This window comes from Mytilus trossulus, chromosome 2 (genome assembly GCF_036588685.1).
Source record: "Mytilus trossulus isolate FHL-02 chromosome 2, PNRI_Mtr1.1.1.hap1, whole genome shotgun sequence".
In the NCBI taxonomy this organism is placed as follows: domain Eukaryota; kingdom Metazoa; phylum Mollusca; class Bivalvia; order Mytilida; family Mytilidae; genus Mytilus; species Mytilus trossulus.
The window spans coordinates 93,440,942-93,467,375 of NC_086374.1; the positions used below are offsets into that span (position 1 = coordinate 93,440,942).

At 31.2% G+C, this 26,434-nt stretch overlaps 2 protein-coding genes across 2 annotated transcripts; both read right to left on the minus strand.

Annotated features, from left to right (window-relative positions):
- Positions 1-1,087: 1,087 nt before the first annotated feature.
- LOC134706100 (uncharacterized) lies at positions 1,088-26,295 on the minus strand. Its single transcript, XM_063564809.1, has 6 exons — positions 26,008-26,295; positions 24,554-24,697; positions 23,544-23,715; positions 4,346-4,614; positions 3,057-3,200; positions 1,088-1,398 (listed from the first exon to the last, which is right to left on the minus strand). Exons 1-6 carry the CDS (start codon positions 26,207-26,209, stop codon positions 1,253-1,255), a joined length of 1,077 nt encoding a protein of 358 aa, XP_063420879.1. The 5' UTR covers positions 26,210-26,295; the 3' UTR covers positions 1,088-1,252.
- Positions 12,319-14,434, minus strand: LOC134708393 (uncharacterized). The gene is made up of 3 exons (XM_063568885.1): positions 14,134-14,434; positions 13,692-13,829; positions 12,319-12,675 (listed from the first exon to the last, which is right to left on the minus strand). Exons 1-3 carry the CDS (start codon positions 14,357-14,359, stop codon positions 12,509-12,511), a joined length of 531 nt encoding a protein of 176 aa, XP_063424955.1. The 5' UTR covers positions 14,360-14,434; the 3' UTR covers positions 12,319-12,508.
- Positions 26,296-26,434: the final 139 nt, after the last annotated feature.

The following is a 26,434-nucleotide window of genomic DNA, read 5'->3' on the forward strand; positions in this document are numbered from 1 at the left end:
TTTCGTTTGAATTGTTGTACATTGTCATTTCTAAGCTTTTTATAGCTGACTATTTGGTATGGGCGTTGCGCATTGTTTAAGGCCGTACGATGACCTATTGTTGTTAACTTCTGCGTCATTCAGTCTGCTGTGGAGAGTTGTTTCATTGGTATTCATGCAACATCTTTTTTTTTTATATTACGGTAAGAAACACAAACGATAAAGTCAGTATTTTCCCCATTTATATAGGGCATAAGAGGAAAAGTGAGGCCACCACAATTCATACTTAACCTGTGTTTTGAGGTATACTCATTGAATATAAGTTTCATATCATTTTTTTAAGGCAAACTAGAGTTAAAGAACGGATATAAGTTCAGCAGTTTTTTCTCTAGAGCAGTAAAAGTGACGCCATCAAAATTCAAACTTGATCTGGGACATGTGGTAATAAGCATTGCGTTTTAGTTTTATAACATTGGGTTTGGGCGAACTATATAGTAAGATAATTGAAACCAACTTTGGACGTCATCTGACATTTTTGACAATTGGTAATTAAAGCTCAACATCCTGCTGTTGTCAGATTTTCTCTCTTTTGAATGGTTTTCAAAATAATAGACAAAACTTTAAGTTTATCCCGCATGTTCTATTTCAGTCATGTTGGCCATCTTGTTTGGTAGGCGAGGTAATCTTGACATATATATATATATTTTTAAATACGATACCATAATGATAATTTTTCGAAGATAAAAAAATTCAAACCTACAAAAATGTACACGTTTTTATATAAAAATAAAGCAAAATCAGCGGCAAAAAGCAAAACGGACATGAGGCAACGGAAAAGGCAAAAGCATCGGACAAAAGGTAAAACGGACAAAAAGCAAAATTATCGTACACAAACTGCAAAACGGACGAAAGGCAACGGACAAAAAGCAAAAAAGTCGGACAAAATACAAAATTATCGGACAAAACCAAAAGCGAACAAAAAGCATCGTATCATTTTTTTTAAATTCCTCTCTAAAAATTAACACTTGCTTATAAAAGTTAAAAAACTTTTTTTTGCAATAATATTTTAAATAATAAAAGAATTAGAGAACAAAATAACTTTACAACGTACAATTATAAATATGCTATTTCAAGAAAATAAATAATTTACTACATACATGCAATACTATAGCAAACAAGTTTGTTATTTTAACGAGGTCTTTGTCACTGTCAAATCACCACCTAATTCGGTATGTAATTTTGTTTGAAACATATCTTTCTAAACGTAATAGAATCACTTGTCGATGCCAAACAAAACGGATGCTACAATGGCGATGATAGCAGCAATAATGACAAAAGCAAACGAAAAATGTAGATTTTCCGTTTGTAGACTTGTTCCCTTTGCTCCATAAACAATCACCCCAAGCAGGATAAATGCCGCTGAAAAATAGAAAAACGTACTTATACTACCATAATAATTTTGAAGACGTTACGATAATATCATTAAATAATTACATTAGATGTAAGTTTCATTATTATACGTTATTCTGATTGGCTAACATGTTATTCCGTAAACAATTGCATCAGACAATAACATTTATCATGCATGATGACACGAGGTCCCACAAAAAAGTGCACAGGTGAATTAAATAAAACTGGATAAAAATCATGTTTTCATGATTTTAGCTAAAAGAATGTAATTATAAGTATTGAATACTTCTTTTTGAAACTTTATAGGGTTGTAAAAGCGTTGACCGTGCGTATATTTTTAGAATGAAGCGCTTCCGCGCTTCATACAAAATGTACTTCGGTCAACGCTTTTACCACCCAATAAATTTACAAAAAAAAGCATTCAATTCTTAAGTATATATATGCTATGCTGATGTTTTATAATTTTGTAAACTGGTTATTTCTTTTGCAAAAATTATATAATTAGTATCCATGTTGTTTTAGGTGCAGTGGTAAATTTAACTTCCTAAAAGGTTAAATTTAAATGTCCCTTGGATCGATATTGTTTTTTAGATTGTGGTGTTTTACTGTACTATGCGATATTAGGATAGGCTAAAGATATATCCAAAATATACCAGATGCCGTTCTTGCTTATGTCCATATTCATTTTTATATACTCGTAGTCTGTTTTCCTGTATGAAAATTCAATTAAATAAACGTTATGACGAAGCCCTTATTTAGCACATCGAATAAAAAATCAAGACGTAAATCAATCAATTAATATAATTTCTATTTTAACCAGACATTCAAACTTCCTCTATATTTAATATAAACTGTAAAACAATCATTTAGATTTGTGCTATAGCAGAACCAAATAAGATGATATATCTGCAATATTGTATATGAAACAAAATAAATTGGCGGGTCCAATGGATGGAGTGGGGTTCTGGGTGTTGGACCCCTTTTATTATTAAGTTGTGAACGTTCATGGTGCTTAGTGGAATGGAAATCTCCTTTTGTCATGATGGCTGGATCCGCGTCTGAATCATCTGTATCTATACGTTTAGAGGAAAATGCCTGTGATCTCCTAAATTATTTTTAGCATCATTTCCAGATAAAATAATTTTTATGACGCCGATATCAAAACGTCATTGGAGCATGTAAACGTAATGTATATTTCATCTTCAAAAGTTTCGTGAAAAACTACATCACCGCAATTAATTATTATCTTGAGTTGAAACACAATTTGAAAGGATTGCAGAAATTAAGACTTCTTTTTCAAGGTTTTTTTCTTCGTAAGGAGAGAAAGCCGCTTTTAGAAATGTCGCGCACACGTGTCAGTGATCTCTCGGTACATATTATAGTTTACAGGTCAAGAATCCTCGGTTATTCAAGTAACTTATTTTAACCTCATAATCACACTATTGTGGCGAGGTGGGGAAAATGAAACTGAAAAGGATAAGTCACAAATACTCAAAGCGGGATTCGCTTTTTACGAAAACGCTTTTCTGACAGACATAGGTTTAATGGTTAACCGATTGTAGTTTACTCATCTTCAAACAGTTAAAACACTTGTCACACTAGAATAAAAAACATTGATGACATAATGTGATGTATCTCAATTCATATAAGTGTTTAAATAATCTTACCTGCTGCTGCTAAACATGCAATACCAACCAGTTTGAGGACCGGTTTATCTTTTAAGACGAACAATTTGAGTATGACAACAATAACAGCAGCTATTAGACATAGAAAACCAAGTGTTTCCATGGCTTGAACGGCTTCGAACCAGGCTTTAAAAAAATAAACAACAATGTTTACATTAATGTTAACAAAAATTATCCACTTTTTAATACTTAACAAACTTTAACTTGTTGTAAAACATTTGTAAGAGTTATAAAACTGTTTAAACATATCCACGTCCACTTGTATTTTTGTCTATCTGATGAGTTAAGCCTTTTTCAACTGATTTTTATAGTTCGTTCTTATGTTGTACTGTTATACCACTGTCCCAGGTTAGGGGAGGGCTGGGATCCCACTAACATGTTTAACCCTGAAACATAACCCCATTATGTATGTATGTGCCTGTCCTAAGTCAGGAGCCTGTAATTCAGTGGTTGTCGTTTGTTTATGTGTTACATATTTGTTTTTCGTTAAATTTTTTCATACAAATAAGGCTGTTAGTTTTCTCGTTTAAATTGTTTTACATTGTCATTTCGGGGCCTTTTATAGCTGACTATGAGGTATGGGCTTTGCCCATTGTTGAAGGCCGTACGGTGAACAATAGTTGTTAAATTGTGCCATTTTGGTCTCTTATGGACGGTTGTCTCATTGACAATCATACCATATCTTCTTTTGATATGTATGAAGAGGTTGGTCAATAAACTTGAAGACATTTGTGACAATGGTGAAGCTGAAATGTTAACACAAAAACCAAAAACTCTACCCAATTTTAAATTAATTTAATATTCAGAAATATGGCACATTGTTCAGTAGTATCTTTAAGCAGACAAAGAAAGCTTTCATACTTTTATTTTAGGGAAAGATATGTAAGTAAAGGCAATATGTTTGAAAATGACCATATCGGCGAAACAAATAAAAGATAAATTTTAGCCATGCATCCTCCAAAAAGCAATCAAAGGAAAAACAGCAATTTAACTTAAAAAAAAAGATTCAATAACTTAAATTTATACATAATTTGAAAGTATTCATTTGACTAAAATGATGATGAGATATTTGGGAAGTACATTCCACCAAGATCTCCATAATTTGTGTTAACTGTTTTTTTGGAAGTGCATGACGACATACTGAATTAATTTTTTTTTTGGTCAGAAAATGTTATACTATATTGTGTTGTATTATTTCTCATAAAAAGTTTATTTTATATATACAACGAGTCTTAAAACTCCGCTCTCCTATTTTACTAATCTTTACTTACAACCGTAATTTTGGTCTCCTGTTGATACACATGATGTGGTACCGCTTTCTGTGTTGCAGTATCTCCAAAGTCCTTCATTAAGGTCAATAGTTCCCCTGGCAGCACCAGCATATATACTACCTGATGCCCAGTATGGAGTAGCAAAACCAATTAAATCGAAAAATGCGGCGATAATTGTTAGAACAAATCCAACAAATGTAGGAAGGTTTATTCCAGCAATTTCCATTGTAAAATCTCGTAATATTTTAAGCTGAAATCTGTCAGAATATCAATACAATCGGACAAATTTTAAGAGTATGATATACCAAAAATATGAAGCGAGTTTTTATGTACGGAGAAAAAACATATATGATTATAGCTAAGCGACAAACAATATCATCAATTTCTGCAAGATTGCGGTTATTCAAACTTTTTTTAATTTTATATTATCTATTCAATCAGTGTAAAATGATTGTGACCGTAAAAACTTAAAGTCGTGGTCCTATAGGTTCGTTTTACAAAAAGGACACTGCGCAGTGTGTTGTTTTATGTCCGCTATTAGGTTAGGCATTTAACATTCAAAAGATCAAATTCTATTTAAAATCAATATACATATGACAATGATTTCCAGAAAATTGAACAGTTTGGTTCGTATTGGTTTTTTTCTTATTTGCATAAAACAAGACAGGTTAAGGTAATATATAATTGACCAGACGTGACATGTTTTAGAGTATTGTATTATTTCCACATTGACCTCCAAATCATTTTACGTCGTAACTTTTGACTTGTCAAAGGACTTTTTTTTAAAACCAAATAACCATATATTGTACAACAATATAATGATTATATATATAGACAACTTGAATACTTTAAAAGGAGTAGGTCCAGTAGTACCCCTTTTTGTCCCCAAAATATTGCAGTTTTACAAAATTATTAAAATGTGCACTATTACTTCTTTATTGGATAGTAGAATAGTTCTTCTACATAAATATGGGCTATTTTAGACAATACAATGCACATATATCGGTTACTAGCATCATAAGGTCATGCTAACTTACCGAAATATTCACAATTCCAGCATTTTAGTTTAATTTTAGACGGTTTCCGTGTAAAACGAAAGTGGCCGCATTTGTGTTCATCCAAAATATTGAAATGTCGCTTGTATTTGATGATAATACATAACATATATAACGGTTTAGGATGGACACGGATGCGGCCACTTTCATTTTTGACAAAAATCATCTGAAAAGTGACATTTTATTTACATATTTGGTAGATTTTTCACATTTGAGCTTGAAATGTTTTTCAATGAAAAAAAAATTATTTTTTTGAAATATGAAGGTTTTATTTACGCAGGTTTTCATATCTTTCAATATTGAACAAACTTTGCTAAAAAAAAACAAAAATAACTTAGGAATCTGGGCTGAAACTTACAATGATCTAACAGAAACATAATAAATAAATTAATTGAAACGTATTGCATTTAGCGTAACAAGACTAGAGTCACGAGTTAAAGCTCCTTTGTATTACTTAAAACACTGTGTTGCATAAGCCAATCTCATGGCTGGGTACTGATGGTTCAAACACGGAACAAAAGATACGTAAAAACAATATTATATTATTTATATTTATATTAAAGTATGTAACTGTCTAAAAATTATAAAGTAAAACTTCTCTATAAGACACTGTCTCTTAAAGATGTTCATAATAATAATATCTTGTAGTCACAAGGTAATTGGAACAGCTTTAGCAAAAATAATCACGAATATAATGCCAATTCGGTAAAATATTGGTTAATACAGCAGAAATGAAGTCATTGACAATAGTTATTTTATATCAACATGAAAAAAGAAAATCACAAAAATACTGAACTCATTGGAAAATTTAAAACGGAAAGTCTCTAGTCAAATGACAAAATCAAAAGATCAAACACATCAAACGTATGGATAACAACTGTCATTTCTGACTTAGTACAGACATTTTCTGATGTGAAAAATGGTGAATTGGACCTGGTTTTATTGCTAACTAGAACTCTCACTTGTATGACAGTCGCATAAAATTCTATTATATCGACAACGATGTGTGAACAAAACATGCAGGCATAATTGGTAAAAAAATGTATAAAGTAGGGGTATAGCAGTCTACTTTGGAAATTTGTGTAACAAACTCATCTAAACTTCCGAAAAAAGAATCTACGAGTTTAAGTTTGGGGATTTGATTTACTTTAAACTGTATGTGCATTTTGGTACAGATTTTCTCATTCATTTATATTTCAGATAATTATATAACCTTCTTGGTACAACATAACTTTTCACAAGGACAAACGCACTGTATTTTTGAGTGCATTTTTAATAATGCCGTTATTTTATCTTTTTGTTTCAAACCTATTTAAATTTATGCTTAAATGACAATTTGAATGTCAGATCTTCAATACAAAAGAAATACCACTCCAACGCCATCTGATATGGCTTACTTTGTTAGGCTATATTTAAATTTTCAATTATATCAATGGCGATTATTCTTTGGGTTTTCAATATGGGAATTCCGTACATAATTAAATTGTATTATTGTCATGTCTTTTATCAGACAATTAGGCATGTTGACAGATTTTACCAATACAATACTACTTAATACACAGTTATCATTTCCCCCATTGTTTGTTTGTCGGTCAACTATTAAGAACGAGTGAGGTATTGTGCGAAACACGAATGGATATGGGTAATTTTAAAAATTACAAATTTTCGGAAAACCTATTTCTTTTTCTTTATTGTTCTATGTAAATGAGAGTGAACAACACTTTATTAATGAGTTGCGTTCGAAATATATTCAACTAAAATATATAGAATTGGATAATGATTGCATTTCATGGAAATATGTATAATTAATTTCCTGTGTACATAGGGTTTGATACATTTAGATTTTACCCTGTCTGTGAGAAAAACAAAACCAGTTGAAATTTGCTCTAGTCATTTTAAGTCTATGTAACAATTCGTCACATAAAAATTCCGCGTGCAATTCAGTTATACCCTTTTGATTTTATGTATTTCTATACAAAATGTGCAAATCAATAAATAAAAAAACTTTCATTTTCTTGGGATATAGAAGGCTTCATAAGTGTAAAAATGGCCAACTAAATTCACAACAGCATTTACAAAAATTGTCTACCCTGTGTCTTTGAATAAAGTAATAGGACGGTAGTAATAGGACTATATTTGTTTGAAACTAATTTAAATAGTGTATAAAAAAAATAAAATGTTATCTATGTTTTATCATGTTTATTCAATTAAAGATCACAATATATTTATCTTCGGAAGTTACCATACACAATATTCAATATAGTACTATGGTAATATGATAGATAATTAGAATACATTTGGTAATAATTGTATATATCGCAAACGTACGTGTTTCTTAAATTAAAAAAGAAAGTGACTACACACATTCGACACACACATGTAGAACTGTGATGGTACAATATCGGATTCTGCCAAAGTTTGGCAATTAACGCATTCACACCACATTATCTTATCCTTATAATGTGACAAATCTCCATTAGGAAACAAAATGACGTAAAATGTAAGCATCTCTAGCTCTAGCTCGACATTTTTTATGTTCCCGGATTTGTATTCGCCTTTCTCCTTTCGTCCCCTCCTCTTTGAAGAGGTTTTTGTTTTTTCATCCAATCAGATATTATTGCGAAGAAAACTGATAGAAACTTAAGACTTAAAATTAATTTTGCAAATCGTATTCATGGTTAAAAAAATAGTATATACATAGACAAACAAAGGAAAAAAAACCCAAAAACATGAGAAAAAACCCAATAACCTAACAAGACTACTGGACGTCGAATCTACTTATATAAACATCATTTTCATTTACTAAAACAAAATAAAATCTACAATTTTTTATTTATGTACGTAAAAATCAAATATACAAATATAATCTTATAATGAATTGTGTTCAACAAATATGTTGCTCTGTTTGCAAGATAAAACGTTCACAATGAAGTTTTCTGCTTTTCTACTTAACCAAATTGAGTCCTTTGATATATGGAGAAATGGTTCTTCTAAACCGACAAATCTCTTTTTCTTGATTTGACCCTAAAACTCATTCATTCGAAGCTGCCAGCTACCAACTTATACTATATGTATACTTTATTTAAACTAGAATGGATTGCATAGCAGTATGTTCATGGACACCTAGTATTTAAATGATATCGCATTGATCACTGCATGTCGACAACAAGGTGACTTTTAATAGGGATGTTCATGATTTATACATGTCCATTGTTTGAATGAAATTTATAGGAATTTGTTTTGAATATATTAATATACTCACATCAAAAAGTGTTTTTGAAAGAATAAGTATATTCAGAGTTGATATCACTAAGTAATCGAGAGAAAAACTTAATATTAATACCTACGTTTTTCTTTGCACAAACGATTATTTGCCTATTAACAGAAATACGAAAACATTTATTCGTACGAGTTAACGTAAAGTAACCTACGAGCAGTTTTCATGCTAAGATAATTATACTGCTACGGAACAACGTCTCGTATGGTATAATGTTTAAACCTGTTCGTCTGTCCGTTAGTCGCCAGTCCGTCCTTCATTCATGTTCTTGTCATCGCAACGTTTTTCTGAAACTACAGAATGTTATGAAACTTTGTAGATAAAATGAACATACCATGTAGATATGATTATCTAAACATGTTAATAGCAAATTATGATTCATTTTTTTCTTCTAGAAGAAGTTATGTCACTTTGAGCTTAGAAATATAACCCCAAATATACAAGTGACAGTTTGTCACCGCAACTTCTCTCAATTTTACAGAACTTTGTAGATACTAAGGTCATGCTATGTAGGAAGGACATTATGATTCAATATTATTTTCTATGAGAGAGTCTCTGTTATCTAAGAAATGTTTGCCAACAATTATGGAGGTTTTTCACCTTAGGTATCAGATGATATTTCGTTTGGCAAGTGACAATGGATGGCTATGGGGTTTGTAAGCGTGATCCCAAATCATATAATAAAACAAAACCCAATATCTATAAATATCATAGTGTATTGAGTTTTGTTTTATTGATATGTTTAAGATTTGGGATTAAATCAATTGACTAAAGCTTACCTATATTACTAAGCTATTTTACACAAACAATTAGTATGGTACAAATTATTGAAACAGACGAACATAAAAAAAGGAGATGTGGTATTGATTGCCAATGAGACAACTCTCCAAACGAGACCAAAATGACACAGAAATTAACAACTATAGGCCACCGTACGGCCTTCAACAATGAGCAAAGACCTAACCGCATAGTCAGCTATAAAAGGCCATGAAATGACGATGGAGCCTAATTCAATCGAGAAAACTAACAGCTTTATTAATGTACAAAAAATGAATGAAAAAAAATATGCAACACATAAACAAACGACAACCACTGAGTTACAGGCTCCTAAATTGGGACAGGCACGTCTTTTTTTACCGACAAATTTGTCAACAAGATTTCATAACATCATCTTCATATATAACTATGGAACATTTATGACTTTGTGTTATTATTTTTTTTGCCCTTTTCATCGCCTATTCTAAACATAGATCCGTCTCATATAAAATTTGCTGGTTGATATTTTATAAAGTTTTCTATATATATAGGTGCATGCCATATGTATTTATTGTACCGCTGTGTATCATATTAATTATTTAAACTAATCATCTTAATCTTGATAATAACCCATTGCCAGTCGATAGGGTTTTTCGATGTGATATCAATTACAAAACAATAACTTCAAGGAAAGGATCAGACTCCCAGTGAGAACAACATAAAGTATTAAATTGAAAAGAATTATGGAATCACAATTGCCTAAATGAAGCTTAGATAAGCTATTACGGTGGTAAAAAAAAAAGTCATACGAAATTTGATAAGGCTTTTAACAATACAATCACTAAAAAAGAGAAAAATAGAGAAAACCAACTAGAGGTCAGAATATCTTAATGATGACCATGCTTCTTAGTGACATTATAATTTCTTACTACTTAGGTCCTATTCAGATAATAAATGCAAAAATTAACATTTCGTGATTGAAAATAATTATTGAATTACTAATCGCAGTATTCAATCATTGAAAAATATCCAGCGAGCGAACGAACAACAGATTATTTCACGTAAAAAGTTTCTGTTGTACGAGATGGAGTGAGTATGTTCTAAAGATAAGTTTAAAAAATAAATTTCATTATTGAACAGAAATCAGCACATTTGCCAATTCAAAGCTAATGAAAAAAACTAAGGATTTTCTTATCCCAGGCATACATAACCTTAGACGTAATTTGGCAAAACATTTTGGAATTTTGGATCCTCAATGCTCTTCAACTTTGTACTTGTTTGGCTTTATAAATATTTTGATATGAGCGTCACTGATGAGTCTTAAGTAGACGATACGCGCGTCTGGCGTACTAAATTATAATCCTGGTACCTTTGATAACTAATGAAACATAAAGCATACGAAGAAAACAATTGAATATAATTTGATTAGTCAATGTAAGCGACAGATTAAGAAAGCGATAATTCTAGAAAAAAATTAAACCACTGTAAATGAAAAGGCTGGCAATAGTTTAAAATTTTATATAACAGAAAGGAAAACATATATTTGATGTAAACACGTGCATATCATATCATATGTTTTTTTCTACCACTGGTCCAGTAACGCTAAAGATAAACTATTAGAACACGTGAATACCAACTTCGATCGATATAAACGTGATGTAAATTATATATCTTTATTGTAAATTTCTACTTAATAGAATAACGTTATTGTAATAAAACTTGCAACTCCTTCACTTAAAGTTTACCTCAAACTGGTTTAACTGTCCTGTTCAGTTTAAAATAAGAAGATGTGGTTCAATTGCCAATGAGACAACTATCAACCAGAGACAAAATGACGTAGCTGTAAGCAACTACAGGACAGTGAACAGCTTTCAACAATGAAAAATCAATACGGCATGAAAGTGAGTCATTAAAGTTTCCAAAATAACCAAATGTATAACAATTCAAATGTAAAAACCAACTCATAAATCAATAAACAATGAAAAAAATATGATCGACAAAGACCAACGACAACGGATGAATTGCAGCCTTCTGATTTGTGGAACCGGTAAACACATACAGAATGTGGCGGGGTTAACCATGTTTGCGAACGTTCAACCTTCCCCTAACTTGGACAGTGTGTGACAATATAAAAATAAGGAGATGTAGTATGATTGCCAATTGGACAACTATCAACCAAGTTCAAATGAAGTGGACGTTTCTGCTCTGAAACGTTTTTTTATCATCTTAAACGTCCTTGTTTTCTATGTTTTATTCTTATCACTTATCACTTTTCATTAACCACGACGAGTGCATCTTATGTAACACCAGTAGACATTTTGTAAGTGTTTTTTTTATGTCATTCATTTAAGACAATTATTGCATATTGAATTAAGCCTCATACCTAATCGTATACTGTAAGGAGCGACCATTTGATGTTCTGGGGACGGGGTAGGACTGGCGAGTTTTTTAAGGGCTTTTAACGTTCATAATTTGTGGCTTTCTCTCTTTCTCTATCTGTCTAAAAGAAGATTCATATTATACGTCCCCAATCTTACTGGTTTTAGCAATCTTAAGAAATAAGAAAAGTAATTGCCTCATTTAAAAAAAATCATTGCATCCCGAACAATGGTTATATTACATTCGATTTTAAATGAAATGTTATGCTTAACTGCAATAATAAAGATAACTTCTTGTTTTACTACACTTAATTTTAATCAGACACTATTCATTGAATGCCAACATATTTGTACCTGTATTTTGTCGGCAATTGAAGGATGTAGGTTTTCAAGGAATACACTAAAAAAAATAAGAGAGAATACTATTCAAAGGAAATGTTTCGTTTTACGCCAAACACAATTCATTACTTCTTATTTATTTTTTGTTTAATCACAACTTCTTTGGTATGTAGTTTTATACTATTTTTTTGTATTACAAACCCAATTAAATTAGTACAGGAAAAAAACGACAGTATCAGGTTCGCAATATTTAAAACTGGCTTGCATAATTTCAGCAGTAGTTTTCTTTTATAACATTGACTCATTCGCATTCGCATTTTTTCCAGTGTTCAAGTTGTTGCAATAATAAATTCACACATTAACCACATCTGTATTTCATGTATGTGTAACCGCCTAAACACGTGGATGCAGCAAAGGCGAAAACAGAAGCAACGATGACAAAATAGAACGCAAAAGCAGTATTATCCGTTCGTAAACTTGATCCGTTCTGTTTATACATTCGCACACCAATCACGATAAATATCTCTGAAAAGGAGTAAAACGTAATTGATATGAATAAGCATAAAAAGGTCTGCTCATGAATGCATTTTTTAAAGTTGTTACAATGATATGAAAAATTCAATTTCTTAGCAACGAATAATTGTATTTTAAGAAATACTTTATCTTTTCATTTACTCATTCCCTTTGTGTATTACTAATCATATGATATGGTTCTTGATTAAACATCAGCTGACGTTTTTCATATTGAAGACCATTACCATCTTTGTACGTTTAACATGAGAAAATGTCTGTACCAAGTCATGAATATGTCAGTTTTTATCCACTCGTTTGATGTCTTTGAGCATTTGATTTTGCCATTAGTGTACGGACTTTTCATATTGAGTTGTCCTTAGAGTTCGATATTTTTGTATTTTTACTTTTTGATATGCTGTTTATGCAAATTTGGAAAATGATGATGTGTTACCTGCAGCGATAGTAGAAAGAATTTTTTAGTTAGAAAAGTTACTTATTAGTAATAAACATTAAATAGAGACAAATTCAACCCTTAGATCAATAAAATTTGTTTTATTATTCTAAAGTAGATTAAATAGATAAAATGTAGACACATCACTGTCCCATGACCTTTTATGTATTGTGTAATAATAAGTATATTTTACTCTTTCATTTTTAGGTATGTTTTTCAGTATATAAAATTTACCTTTAATGGAATTTGATACGACTGTCATACACGTGAGAAGTTTAGCGATAAAAACAAGGTTCAATCCATCGTTTTCTACATTTGAAAATGCTTGTACCAAGTCAGGCATATGACAATTGTTGTCCATTCGTTTTTGTGTTTTATCAATTGATTTTGTCATTTAATTAGGGACTTTCCGTTTTGATTTTTCCTGGGAGTTCAGTATTTTTGTGATTATACTTTTTACCTTCAACTTTTAACTGATAATAGTTTTATCATCTTTAAAACATTCTTCACTTTAGTATCAAGTATTAATGAAATAATGTGATATGTTTCATTTTTATTGCAATTTTGTAAATTTTACCTGCTGCTGTTAGACATCCAATGCCAACCCATTTGAGTACGTCTTTACAGACGAAAAATCCGACGAAGAGAACAATAACAGCAGCCAAGAGGCACAGAAGACCAAGTGTTTCCACAACTTGAACCTCTGTGAACCATGCTTTGAATAAAACAAAAAAGAAAGCAATTGAATAAATTTGCATCAATTCAATGTTCTGTCTTTTTCCGAATTAAATTTTAAATTAATAAAACATTAGTTTTACCTAGTACAATTTATATATACAGAAAGTATGACTATAAAACTTGTCAATGAACATGAAACCATTGTGACACGGGTGATCATAGGGTTTTTACTTTGATCAAATTACACATTTTATAAAACTATACTCTGTTGTCATTTTCACCCTAAAACAGTGTCTTTTGTTTAAACAAAAATTATCTCATCTTTTATTATGTTTACTTACATCCCAAATCTCTGTCTCCTTGTGAACCACACGATGTGACGTTAACTATTGTTAGACAGTATCTCCAAAGGCCTTCGTTATGTTCAAGATGTATCACTCTCCCAGATATGGATACAGACTTATTAATCCATGACCAATATGGGGCCACAAACCCAATGAAATCGAAAACTGCTGCTACAATTGCCAAAACAAAGCCGACCACTGAAATAACAATCTTGTGATTCATTTAACACATTTGTCTTAAATCTGTCTAAATATTATGAAACTGGTCGTATTATTTTGAGAGTATCACAGTGTAATGGTAACAAATATACATTATCGTAACCAATCGACGAACAATATTCCCTATTTCTACATGATTGGTTATTTAAATTTTGAAACTTTACTTGGTTGAATTCATGCAGTAATAATGGTTTTGGATGTAGTCGGAGTAATATAGTTCATGTTTTCAAAAGAAGAACCATATATGTAATTTGAGTAACGCAGGCAGGATTGGGTCACGTCACAGTTATGTTAGTATTCAATTATGAAAAACAATATTTTTTTTCAAAATTAATATACATTTCATAATGCTTTCCAGAAAACTAAACAGCTCGGTAGTATTGTATGTTAACATTTTCAGAAAACAGAAACAGGTTTAGGTGATATATGACCAAAATTCATTATATGTACCAGGGTCATATTTGACCAGAACGTGTTTAAGGTTATTTTAATATTTACAATATTACAAAAAAATAATCAATATTATAATGTTTTTAAAATTAAATCCAAGTCATTTCACGGAGATACTTTAAACTTGTCAGCGATCATTTTTGAAACGCTTTTAAGCTTCTATGTCTGTTAAGATAAGGCTTTGAAAATATGATGGGTTTCATAAATATATATCTTTGCTGTTTCTTGCATTACATATGAGCCATTCATCAAATTCATTTGGGGTGAAAATATAAGAGTTTTTTGTTCTTTAATAAGCATTTTGTCTGCCTACATTGTTTTAATTGAAACGTCATCAATTTGCAAGTATTAAAGTTTTTAACTGAATTTATTCTAAAAGTTTGTATTTTTGTATTTTTCGAGCATTTTCCGATTACTTTTAAGTAAAATAATATTCAGAATGCTTCCGTGATCTGAATTTCAAGACATTTTCACAATTAACAATCTTAATTTTTAAAAAGCTTGGACACTTGTTTTGTGAGATGTTGCTTTTACACCTCCGTTTTGAAAATCTTACTCTCTAAGGAATCCATATGGAGTTAATGTCAATCAAAGTTATTTATTTATTGTTACGCTCATCAAAATGCAAAAAAAAAGAAACAGAAAAAGGAGCTGGCAACGGCTATTCTATATCGATATGGACATTTGTGTAGCAACATTTGATAAAACTTTTTATCAAATCAATTTTTATTTTATTAGCAAGGAACACGACTCAAATGTAAGAACTTTCGAGAATTGAACAAATGAACTTTTTTTTTCAGCTGAAACAGAATTTTGTAGGGCTAGACGATATGTAGTTGATTGTATTGTAAGATATACTGTTTACCTAATCTTTTTGTTTTAAACCTATTTTATGCTCAAATGCCAATTTGAAATAAATTATGACAACAATAGTTTACCGACATGACCGATGTTCATAAGATCTTTTATTCAAATGAAATACTACCCCAATGTTATCAGCTTTGATATGTGTCGATTATCATTGTAAGGCTATTTTTTAAATTTAAATTAGATTATTTGCGATTGTTCACCGGATTTTCAACTCGGGAATTCCTCACATTATTAGTTTTGATATTATATGTCAAACCGTCACGTAAGCATGTTGACCGATTTAGCTAGGACATTCAAAGAATAGTTAAACCAATCAAGGTAATTTTTGTATAAATCTATTGTTACTTCAGTTTGCATATCATTTTAAAAAGAAAATTCAAGGATTTGTTTCACATCAAGGCCATTTTCAAAACCCCTTTTTGAAATCCAGGTGGTTTTTAAGGTATTTTAAAACTATATTATTTTCGCATTACTAAACAGATCGTATATTTATAAACACTAGGAGATAGCGTAAAACTGCATTTATGTCAATGTTTAAGTACTAAGTGTAATTAAAAAATGAATTAGTAATAGAAGACAACACAATCCAAATTATTTTGAAGTCGAGCTATGTATTGTCTTGGGACAAAAAAATACGCATTTCGGTTATTATCGTCCTTCGATGCAAACTATGTATGAATGTAAATACGCATTAAGAATCAAAATGCATTCAACTGCAATATGTAGCGCTGAATTGCACTTGGAATGTTATTGAAATCTATAAAATGTATGAAAGATATTTACTATATACGATAAAGTATACTCTGAATATGTACCAATACAGTAAAAATGTGTTACGGCAATATTCGTTCTGATTAAATTCAACTCTATGTAACGGCTTAATGTTTATTGTCTTATCATATTCCAGTTAATAGTTAACAGACTGAAATATACTATATACCTGTTGTTTACAAACATCCAAACAAATTAATAGAAGAACTGTAAGAAATTAAGGTATCAACTCTTTCAAACAAAGATGACCATAGATGGATTTGCCTATTATTTTTTTGTGTCGTTTTTTATTGTATAGCTCTTCAAATATGTACGTTCTTATACATCCTTGATTTTATAATATACGGCTTTGAGGTTAACTGATGAAGGCAAATCCAGAAAAGTGAGTCGAAAGCATTTTTTTTTTTTTAAGTTTTACTATCAATTTCTGTCGAATATACTGTGCAAAGACAATACTTTTGAAAGATTCTGGTTGTGTGTTTGTTTTTTTTTTTAGATTTTTTAGGTGGGGGATTTTTATTCGGTTAATAAGCATTGCACGAAATGTAGAGATTCAACTTAAATCTGGTCCCATAATTTTACATTTGTAAGAATAAAGTTTATGACAGATTCCTAATTTATGGTAAATATTTCAATGCCCGTTGTCCTTGACCGTACTTTTTAGTTTTTAGGTTATGTGATTAAGTCCATTTCTCAATTTTGTACAAGACCAACTATATGTGAAACAAATAATGATTGGAAGGTATAAAATTAAGTATGGTAGGTTCATCTCGCAATGACTTTATTTTGAAAGTAATATAGACGATGTAACTTTTTATACGTAGGTCTGTTTCTCAGATACTTAAAGATTATATTTGGCTATCTCAACGAGATTAATTTTCTTGCTTGGGCCGGTACGGCGAAAGTGGAAAAAGCAATCGAGTTTAGATGACCAATGATAATCTGTTTATCGCTATTTTACCTATGAAGACGTTGTTAATTTCCTTGACAACGGTATATGTTCTCCTAGCTTCTAGCGATAATTTTCATATCACTCAACTCCGCTGAGAAAGGAAATTATCAGTCGGCAAGACCAAAGAAAAACTTCGTAAAATAGCGATTATACGAGTTATAACTATAATGGCTAAAGAAATTCCTTGTTATATCATATCAAATATACAAGGTTTCTAATATCTACAACAAAAACAGCTAGACTTCAACTTAAGTACAAATTTGAAAAGCTTTGAGATCCAATACGATACGTTAACAAACAATGCCATCGATCCAGTGGTTGCAAATAACTCATCAAAGATACCAGGCTTATAATTTGGTACGCCAAATAAGTGTTTCATTAACATAATACTCCTCATTGCCCTTATAATTACAAGGATTATAATTTGGCACGATAAACGTGTTCAGAGTTGAAAAGCATTGGAATCCACAATTCTCGAAAGTTGTATCATGCATGGCTAAGGACATATCTGCCTAGAGGCAGTCAAGCCTTAGTGTTTTGAATAATTCAAAATTTGGTTAAACAGTAAATTCATGCAATTGATCGTATTAATGATACTTGATGTTTACACAGAAGTGCTGACTACTGGGCTAGTAAAACCATCGATCACGAATCATAACCCAGTGGTTGTCAAAATTCATCAAAGATACCAGGCTAATAATTTGGTACGCCATGAGTGCGTTACATCAGCATAAGACTCAACAGTCGCATTATTGAAAACCAGTTTAAGGAATGTGTGCCTGTCGGTTGAACAGTTCCACCTGGCATCTTTGTTATGTTCATTACTGAGGGTTATGTGCTAGTGATAGGATCAGTGTCTTAGATACTATTATCACATAGAAGATAAGGTATGAATGACAGATCTGGCCTTGATCTCATTTTTCCAAACAGAAGTAATTTTATTAATCAGGTCTATATCACAAATACTTTTTAAATTGCTGGTGATACAATTGGTATAAAGAAAGATTGTAAGTTGTAAATATCCGACCATCTGACAAGATTCATTTAAACTCGGTTTCATGGATTCATGCATGAGTCAAGGCATTCTTTTTTAGCTAAAAATAAGAGAATGTGTTAAGATTTATATTCAGACAACTCTCCACGAGATAAAAAATGACGCAGAAGAAATGTCACCGGAATTTATTTTTATCACGAACGCAAGAAAGAATATAACGTATCGTCTTAATTGAAAACAAGTATTCACATAACAAATTATTTTGATAGGTGAAAAATGTTGGATCTTAAATGCATTTTAACACATTCAATTGAAAAAAAAACAACATTAAAAGGTAAAAGATTGATACCATAAAAGAGGGACGAAAGATACCAAAGGGACAGTCAAACTCGTAAATCTAAAACAAACTGACAACGCCATGGCTAAAAATGAAAAAGACAAACAGAAAAACAATAGTACACATGACACAACATAGAAAACTAAAGAATAAATACACGAACCCCACCAAAAACCAGGGGTGATCTCAGGTGCTCCGGAAGGGTAAGCAGATCCTGCTCCACATGCGGCACCCGTTGTGTTGCTTATGTGATTACAAATCCGGTAAATAGTCTAATTCGGTAGGTCAAATTCATGAAAGGGAAGGGGATTGTAGTTACGACGAAAGGAACATATCCGATATCATTTGTGAAACGGTTATTCCATAACGGTCAACCAACTCGTGATGGCGTCCGTAAAATTTACGAAGGGATGATTTCAACTTCACCGTTTGGAACTCTTGGTTTAATAGCTTCTTTGTGAGCAGTAACCCTCTATCAAGAAAATCATGATAGGAAATGCAAGCACGTCTTTGAAAACTTATAATATCAAGTAATGTGTGGTAGACTGTATTTTATAGGTTTTACAGTAATTGTGTATATTTTTATATTTAGTTTATTGTGTTATATTTTGTATATTATATGACTTATATTGGGTATAGTATACTAATTACAGATTGTAATTAGTTGATTAGTCTATATATATGCTTTGTTTATTTTATTTACGTATTTGACAGTTGGACTTATTGACATACGATATTTTCTACTGGTTTGGGTAACTTTGGTTTGACTGTAGTTTACTTCAAAGGTTTTCTTTTTATGCTTCGGTGGACCGCACACTTTCTTTATTTCTATTGGTCATTATATTTTGGCGCTATATTTCTTTTGTTCTTTTATGCTGGTCATCACTTTTCTATATACTGGTGGACATGTTGATATGTACTTGATGAAATTCTAAGTTTGAACCTTTATTCGTTCTTAGTTTTCTTTCTATTCCATTTTCAGGTATATTTTATGTAATCCTGGGATGATGTAAATCAATTTCCATAGATATAAATCAGGAGGCCTTTGCACCTCATGCGAGGGTATTTTTATATATATATTTGTTATAATCCTGAAACTAGTCCAGAAATAAAAGGAACCACCTTAAAGAAAGTATTGTGTTTACTAAGCCCTAGAAAGTGCTACTACAAATGCAAGTTAGCGTCTTTGAAAACTTATAATATCACAACTGTGAAAGAGTAAGTCAGAAATGCCTTTTTTTCTGACGTCAGACACGCGAAATTATTTCTTTCAAAATTGTAACTCGATGATGACTAATGTACCCATATTCTGACTATTTTATTTATTATGTCTGTTTAGTTCTCACATCATTGTAAATATATTGGATTTGATGAGACTGTCGTAGAAAGTTAAAGGTTTAGAGCTATCAAAACAAGGTTAAATCCACCATTGTCTACATTTGAAAATGCCTATACCAAGTCAGGAATATGACAGTTGTTGTTCATTCGTTTGATGTGTTTTGTCCTTTAAGGTGGTACCTAACACTACAGGGAGATAACTCTGTAAAATCAGCAGAACGTTGTAATGACGTTGTATTGTTAAGGGAATATTAAGCTTCTCAATACAAAATAAGTGTTCGTCAAACTGCTATATAACCAGCGTATTATTTCTGATTCTGAAACGGTTGGTTTAAATTTTTTTTAATTTTTATTTTTGTCAAAGGATCAAAGTAAATATTTGTTAAAATTTGTAGAAAAATAAACGAGCCAAATAATATCTATAAATTTCTACTTTAATTTTTCTAGACAAGAAAACTAAATATATATGTGTCAAGTGCAATTCATTTGCAGAGTACATGTGTGCTATTATAATTGTCAACACTACGTAGTTGAATTCTTACCTAAAATTAAAACTGTGAGAGAGAAGTAAAAAAACACCTTTTACTGACGGGTGCCACATGTGGAGCAGGATCTGCTAACCCTTCCGGAGCACCTGAAATCACCCCTAGTGTTTGTTGGGGTACGTATTGTTTATTCTTTAGTTTTCTATGTTGTGTCATGTGTACTATTGTTTGTCTGTTTGTCTTTTTCATTTTTAGCCATTGCGTTGTCTCTTTTACATAGCTTGAATATCTTCTAGAAAGCATTTAAAACTATCTTTAGCCATGGCGTTGTCAGTTTGTTTTAGATTTATGAGTTTGACTGTCCCTTTGGTATCTTTCGTCCCCTTTTTACGTGCAAAACAATTGATTTATCATCTCGCTTAAGATTTAAATATTACTTTTATATGTTTACGTTAAGTTGATTAAATATCATTCAAATTTTATAAATTAACTGTTTTAAAACTTTAGATTTTTTCTTCCTCAGGCATAGATTACCTTAGCTGTATTTGGCAAAGTGTTTTGGAATTTGGATCTTAATGCTGTTCAATTTCATACTTTCATACTTTATTTGGCCTTTTTAACTATTTTTGATTTGAGCGACACTGATGAATCTTTTGTAGACGAAACGCGTGTCTGGCGTATATACAAAGTCTATTCCTGGTATCTAGGATGAGTTTAATCGTTACCAAACCATAAAACCCAAATTATGGATCAAGTGAAAGTCATTGAAACAGTGCAATAGCGCTATTAAAATTGTAAAAACTTTTAAATTGACTTTGACCTTGTTTTTCTAATTTCCTTTGATGAATTGTAAAAGTAAAATTTAAGAAGGTTTATAATTTTTCGTGAAAATGTACTGCAAAATTAGACGGGATGATGCAAATATAAGTCGACGTTTTTTTAATTAGGTTTCACTTTGAATAACTTGTGCATCCATTTTTAAAATGGTTCACAGACTTGTCTATATTAAATCAATTAAGGCATTCTGCTAAAATCATGTCGGACCTGGTAATTCCAAGTTAACTGTGACCGCCATTTCCCACATTACTTATTGGTTTGTTTTGTTTTGCTTACAACTGGATTCAATAAATAATTTGTTTATTAAAGTGTCACATATTGATTGCAATAAAAATAATTCATACACAATATACACAACCAATATCCAGCCAAAAACTGACTTACGAGACACTGTTATACCAAATATACAAATTAAAATAGCGTAAAAATAGAATATTAAAAGTAATATACGTTGTTTTCACAAATCAATAATCCTGAGCTTGCAACTCTAATAATTAGGAGATAACTGTATTGTATTTTAAGCTCCGACGGCATCAATTGGGGATTTGGTGGTCGCAAATTAAGTTTACTGGCGACGCGTTTGCGGAGACAGTAAACGGGTATTTGCGACCATCAAATCCCCAATTGATGCCGTCGGAGCTTAAAATACAATATTGTTATCTCCATTCTAATGAAACTGTCAGAAAACAACGTTAAAACATGTATTTAAAATCTGTCATGTGCCGTCTGCGTTTGCGCGTAAGTTCCATAGCACCAATTGTCAATTGATGCCATATAAATAAGTGACGTTATCCAATCAAAATTAACGTTACAAACGTTGTTGCATTAGAATAAGTTTTATATAAAACATTTAACATATACTCATTTCACAAAAATGATAAAAAAATATCAAAGATTTCCTTATATATAATTGAATATTCTAACATGACGTCCTTCAAACGCTTTGAGTACACACCCGTGGTAAAATTTGAATATATTGCATGGGCTGTTCCGATCGTACTCCCACGTCATATGTTTTTTTATGAATGAGTTAGGCGACGTCATAAAACGATGACGTTAGAATATGAGCATTTTACGGGAAAATACACGCTTTCAAATCCGAAAATCATCACAACATGGAAACGTAAACAAACGATGCTAAAATGTGTTATAAGCCACATTTGTTGAAACATTTAAGACATATAAGTAAATTATATTTAAATTAATTAAAAACTATCTATATACGTTATTTTAAATAGTTTAAGCATGTCACTAATTCAGTTTGCTCCGTTCTTTTACGCCAATTTAATAGTGCGTTTATTTATGGGAATGGAAAATATTTGCCTCCACCTTGAGCGCTTCGATCCAAAAAAATTGCCGTATTTGACCTTTTAGAATCGAAATAACTCATGGGGGCTTGAATATATGTAGATTTTACCACGGGTTGTCCCTTTATGCCGATATTTTACCCCTCGCTATCGCTCAGGGTAAAATATTTGTCATAAAGGGCCAACCCGTGGTAAAATCACGATATATTCATGCCCCCATGAATCATTTCTTAATCAGTTGTCTAATAAATAAAAAAAAAATTTAACTCTTTGTAGAATATAAACTTTTAAAATAAAGAAAACCCTTAGTTTGTCTAAAATTATGCATAAAAAAAAGAAGTTGAATCATTATAAAAATCATTTTCTACGGATAAAAAATTTGTGTAGACTTTAACAAAAATAATGCTGGATTTCAGTGCCATTCATAATACTTAGAAATTTGTTATTAATGTTCAGATTGTCAAAATTCGTAATGTGTTTAGAACATTCGTAAAATAAGTCATATCTTAGATCACTATACAAAGGACATTCCAGTAGGAAATGTTTTTCATCTTCAATTGCTCTAGAATCACACAATCATATACAGTAATGTTGATAATTTCGAAGATAGAAAACCATTTCTATATCAAAATACAACGTTTAGGTACGAATCGTAGTGCGACACTATAAATAAATTTTTGGTTTTGAAAAACTATCATAAATACAATGGTCTATTTTCTTATAATAAGCATCAATGTGTTTGATGACTGTACAATTCTGACGAACTGGTAAGACTAAAGGTTAATTTTACTCAGTAAAACATAAAACTTAACTCATGTCAAATAAGTCAAAATTCGTGTTAATTCACAGATACTTATTAATTAAAAGCTCCACATGTTTATCAAAACAAAACAAAACAGACGCAACAATGGCAACAGTAGCTGCAATGATGACCAAGGCAAAACCAAAATGAAGATTTTCTTTTTCAATACTTAGGCTTTTTCCTCCATAAATACAAACCCCAATCAGGATCAACGTTGCTAAAATAAAACAAAACGCATTGTCAATATGGAAACAAAATAAGAACATGATCCATACTTGTGTTTGCAATTCGTAACATATTACAAACTCTTCATTTGCTCTTTTATTCATTGTAGATGTAGGTCTTCTTAATGAAATTAAGAAATCTGATTGAAAAGCTCTAACAGCCTTGTAAATGGTGAAAAACAAACGAAAGTCTATGTATGATATTAAAATATTTTACATAATCATTAAACGAAAGTAATCCCTCAGGTCAAGAAATGTTGTTTATAAGTAATTAAGTTTGATGTCATGACCAAATGTTGTATGAGAATTATGTTTTAACTAACATTGCTACTAAAACATGTATAGTGCAGCTTTGATATATCAATTTCGGTTTGAATTTCAGATCCTTAACTTTTTACTATGGTTTAGATTAACAAATATGCTGGCCTCTAGCATCAACGGAATTATTATTTGTCAAAAATGTATTTAATGTTATTCTTGAACGTTACCACTAACCATCCTTTAGCGCCAGATTGAGAAAGAGGACAAAGATTCACGCTCTTGATTGTGTGTATGTGTTAACATAACGTCTATATTGTTTCTCATTCACTTTTATGATGATTCAATAAAGTATTATATGTTTATTTAAACAAATTTTGACCATCGACGTACCATCATCAACTCCAATCACTGCTCGTCAGTTGAAGAATACCAGTTTCCAAATTTGACATACTAGTAGGTCACCAATACACGTATCTATGTAGGGTTGTTACAACAGGTGCTACAATTGTATTTCAATATTTTAAAAAAAGTAGGCGATAAAATTTAATACGTCGAAAATATATGAGTTACCTGCTGCTGCTAGACATCCAACTGCAACCCATTTGAGAAATAATTTGTCTTTTAAGACGAATAATTTTAGTATGACAACAGAGCTTGCAGCAATAAGACACAAAAACCCAAGTGTTTCCATGGCTTGAACGACTTCAAACCAAGCTGAAAAGAAAACAGCAAAATCAGGTAAACTTGTGTGCATCAATTTGATATGCCTTTTTCTACATAAAAATAGAAATATAAAGCGCAAGTTAAGCTTGACGATATCGAAGTGCATCTACCAAATATTTACTATACAGTAAAGGTTAGAAATATACAGTGACGTATAAAAACAAATGATATCAGTACATATAATCTATACTTCAAGACCATCATGCATTATTTGTTAGGTTGTATCTATTTACGAATATTTTAAGAAAAAAGGACGAGATTATATTCGATATAACCCTGGTTCATCAAATTTCTGCTCAGGCACTGGTGACTTTTTATAATGTCTAAGTAGCAGCTGCAAACACTTCTGGGGTATTTGAGTGTTACTGGAAGTAACATCATCAATATATCTGAATGTGAAATTAAATGATTTGGGTCCTTTGATCTTCTTGTATTTGACAAGTGTCCGAAGAAACTCAGACTCATATGAAAAAGAGGAGGTCGGCAAGGAGAGACACACAGTTTATTCCCATTGGAATGCCGACAACTTAGTTTAAGAAGTCTACCTCCAAATTTAATAAATATAAATATGAACCCTGCTTTTAGCGATGTACGAATACAATAGTCTAACACTGATTAGAAAACGCTTTTTTTGTTTCTATATAAATATAGGAAGATGTGGTGTGAGTGTCAATAAATGTTTTAGTGGTTAAGCAGCATATAGCAATTTTTAAGATTTGACCCAAACGGAGATCGAGCAGGACTTATGTATAAATTATAAACGAAAAACAAAGTATAGCAACAAACGACAACCACCATAGAACAGGCTCCTGACTTGGAACAGACACATACATGATGTGGCGATGAGCCTTAAACTGATGCAGAGGAAGCCTTGTCAATTGGAGGACATATTAATGGAATTCAATCAGAAAAGCTAATGGAAAGAACATAATTAATATATAGGAATGTGAAACTAATTAATCTGGCTTCTTTTATCTTATTGTTTGACAAGTGTCTAAAGGAACTGAAGTAATGCTCCATATCATATTTGTTTTCGTAGTTCATCGTGACCTTTTCTTTAGTCGTAGTTTAATATTCCAGTGCAGGCTGAACTATAATGTTAACACAATTGTTATCATACCCGATCAGTATTATACTAAAATATCTTTCGATTTTAATCAAGGTCACGTACAAAAATATAAGAACTTCTAAAGAAGTTTTGTATGTTATGTTATATCAAAATCGTATTAATCAACCTAACTACGTCAATACAAAACACTGCAGCTACTTCCCTTTTAGTTTTATTCTAAACTGTTACTTACATTCCAAATTATTGTCTAATAATGAAGAACACGCTGTTGTAATCGAAGATTTTATACATGAACTCCAAAGTCCTCCATGATATTCAATTAAACCAGATACTCTATACTTATACCAGTATGGAACAGCAAAACCAATTAAATCAAAAACTGTAGCAACAATTGTCAAAATACATCCAACAAAAGTAAGTTCTTCACCTTCCATTGTATTAACGCTTTGAGGTCGGTTTCTCCTTAATCTCAATATTTAGTATCCTGGTTTATATGTTCCGAAAATAATACTAGTATACAATATAGCATATACATGTGACAATAACAGTCGCAGTTTAAAGTTTATTGCATAATCAAAAACTTGTTTTACCTAGCTTTTTTCATATTTGGGCATTCATTAACCATTCTAAATAGAAAAAAAACAAATGCACACAAATTG

Coding starts and splice junctions, on each gene's coding strand:
- LOC134708393 (XM_063568885.1), bottom strand. CDS start 14,359: ATGAATCACAAGATTGTTATTTCAGTGGTCGGCTTTGTTTTGGCAATT. Junction 13,830..14,133: donor AGGAGACAGAGATTTGGGAT/GTAAGTAAACAT, acceptor TTTTATTCAAAG/CATGGTTCACAGAGGTTCAA. Junction 12,676..13,691: donor TGGATGTCTAACAGCAGCAG/GTAAAATTTACA, acceptor ACTCCTTTTCAG/AGATATTTATCGTGATTGGT.
- LOC134706100 (XM_063564809.1), bottom strand. CDS start 26,209: ATGGAAGGTGAAGAACTTACTTTTGTTGGATGTATTTTGACAATTGTT. Junction 23,716..24,553: donor TGGATGTCTAGCAGCAGCAG/GTAACTCATATA, acceptor GTTTTATTTTAG/CAACGTTGATCCTGATTGGG. Junction 4,615..23,543: donor CTTTTAATTAATAAGTATCT/GTGAATTAACAC, acceptor CCGATTGTATTG/ATATTCTGACAGATTTCAGC.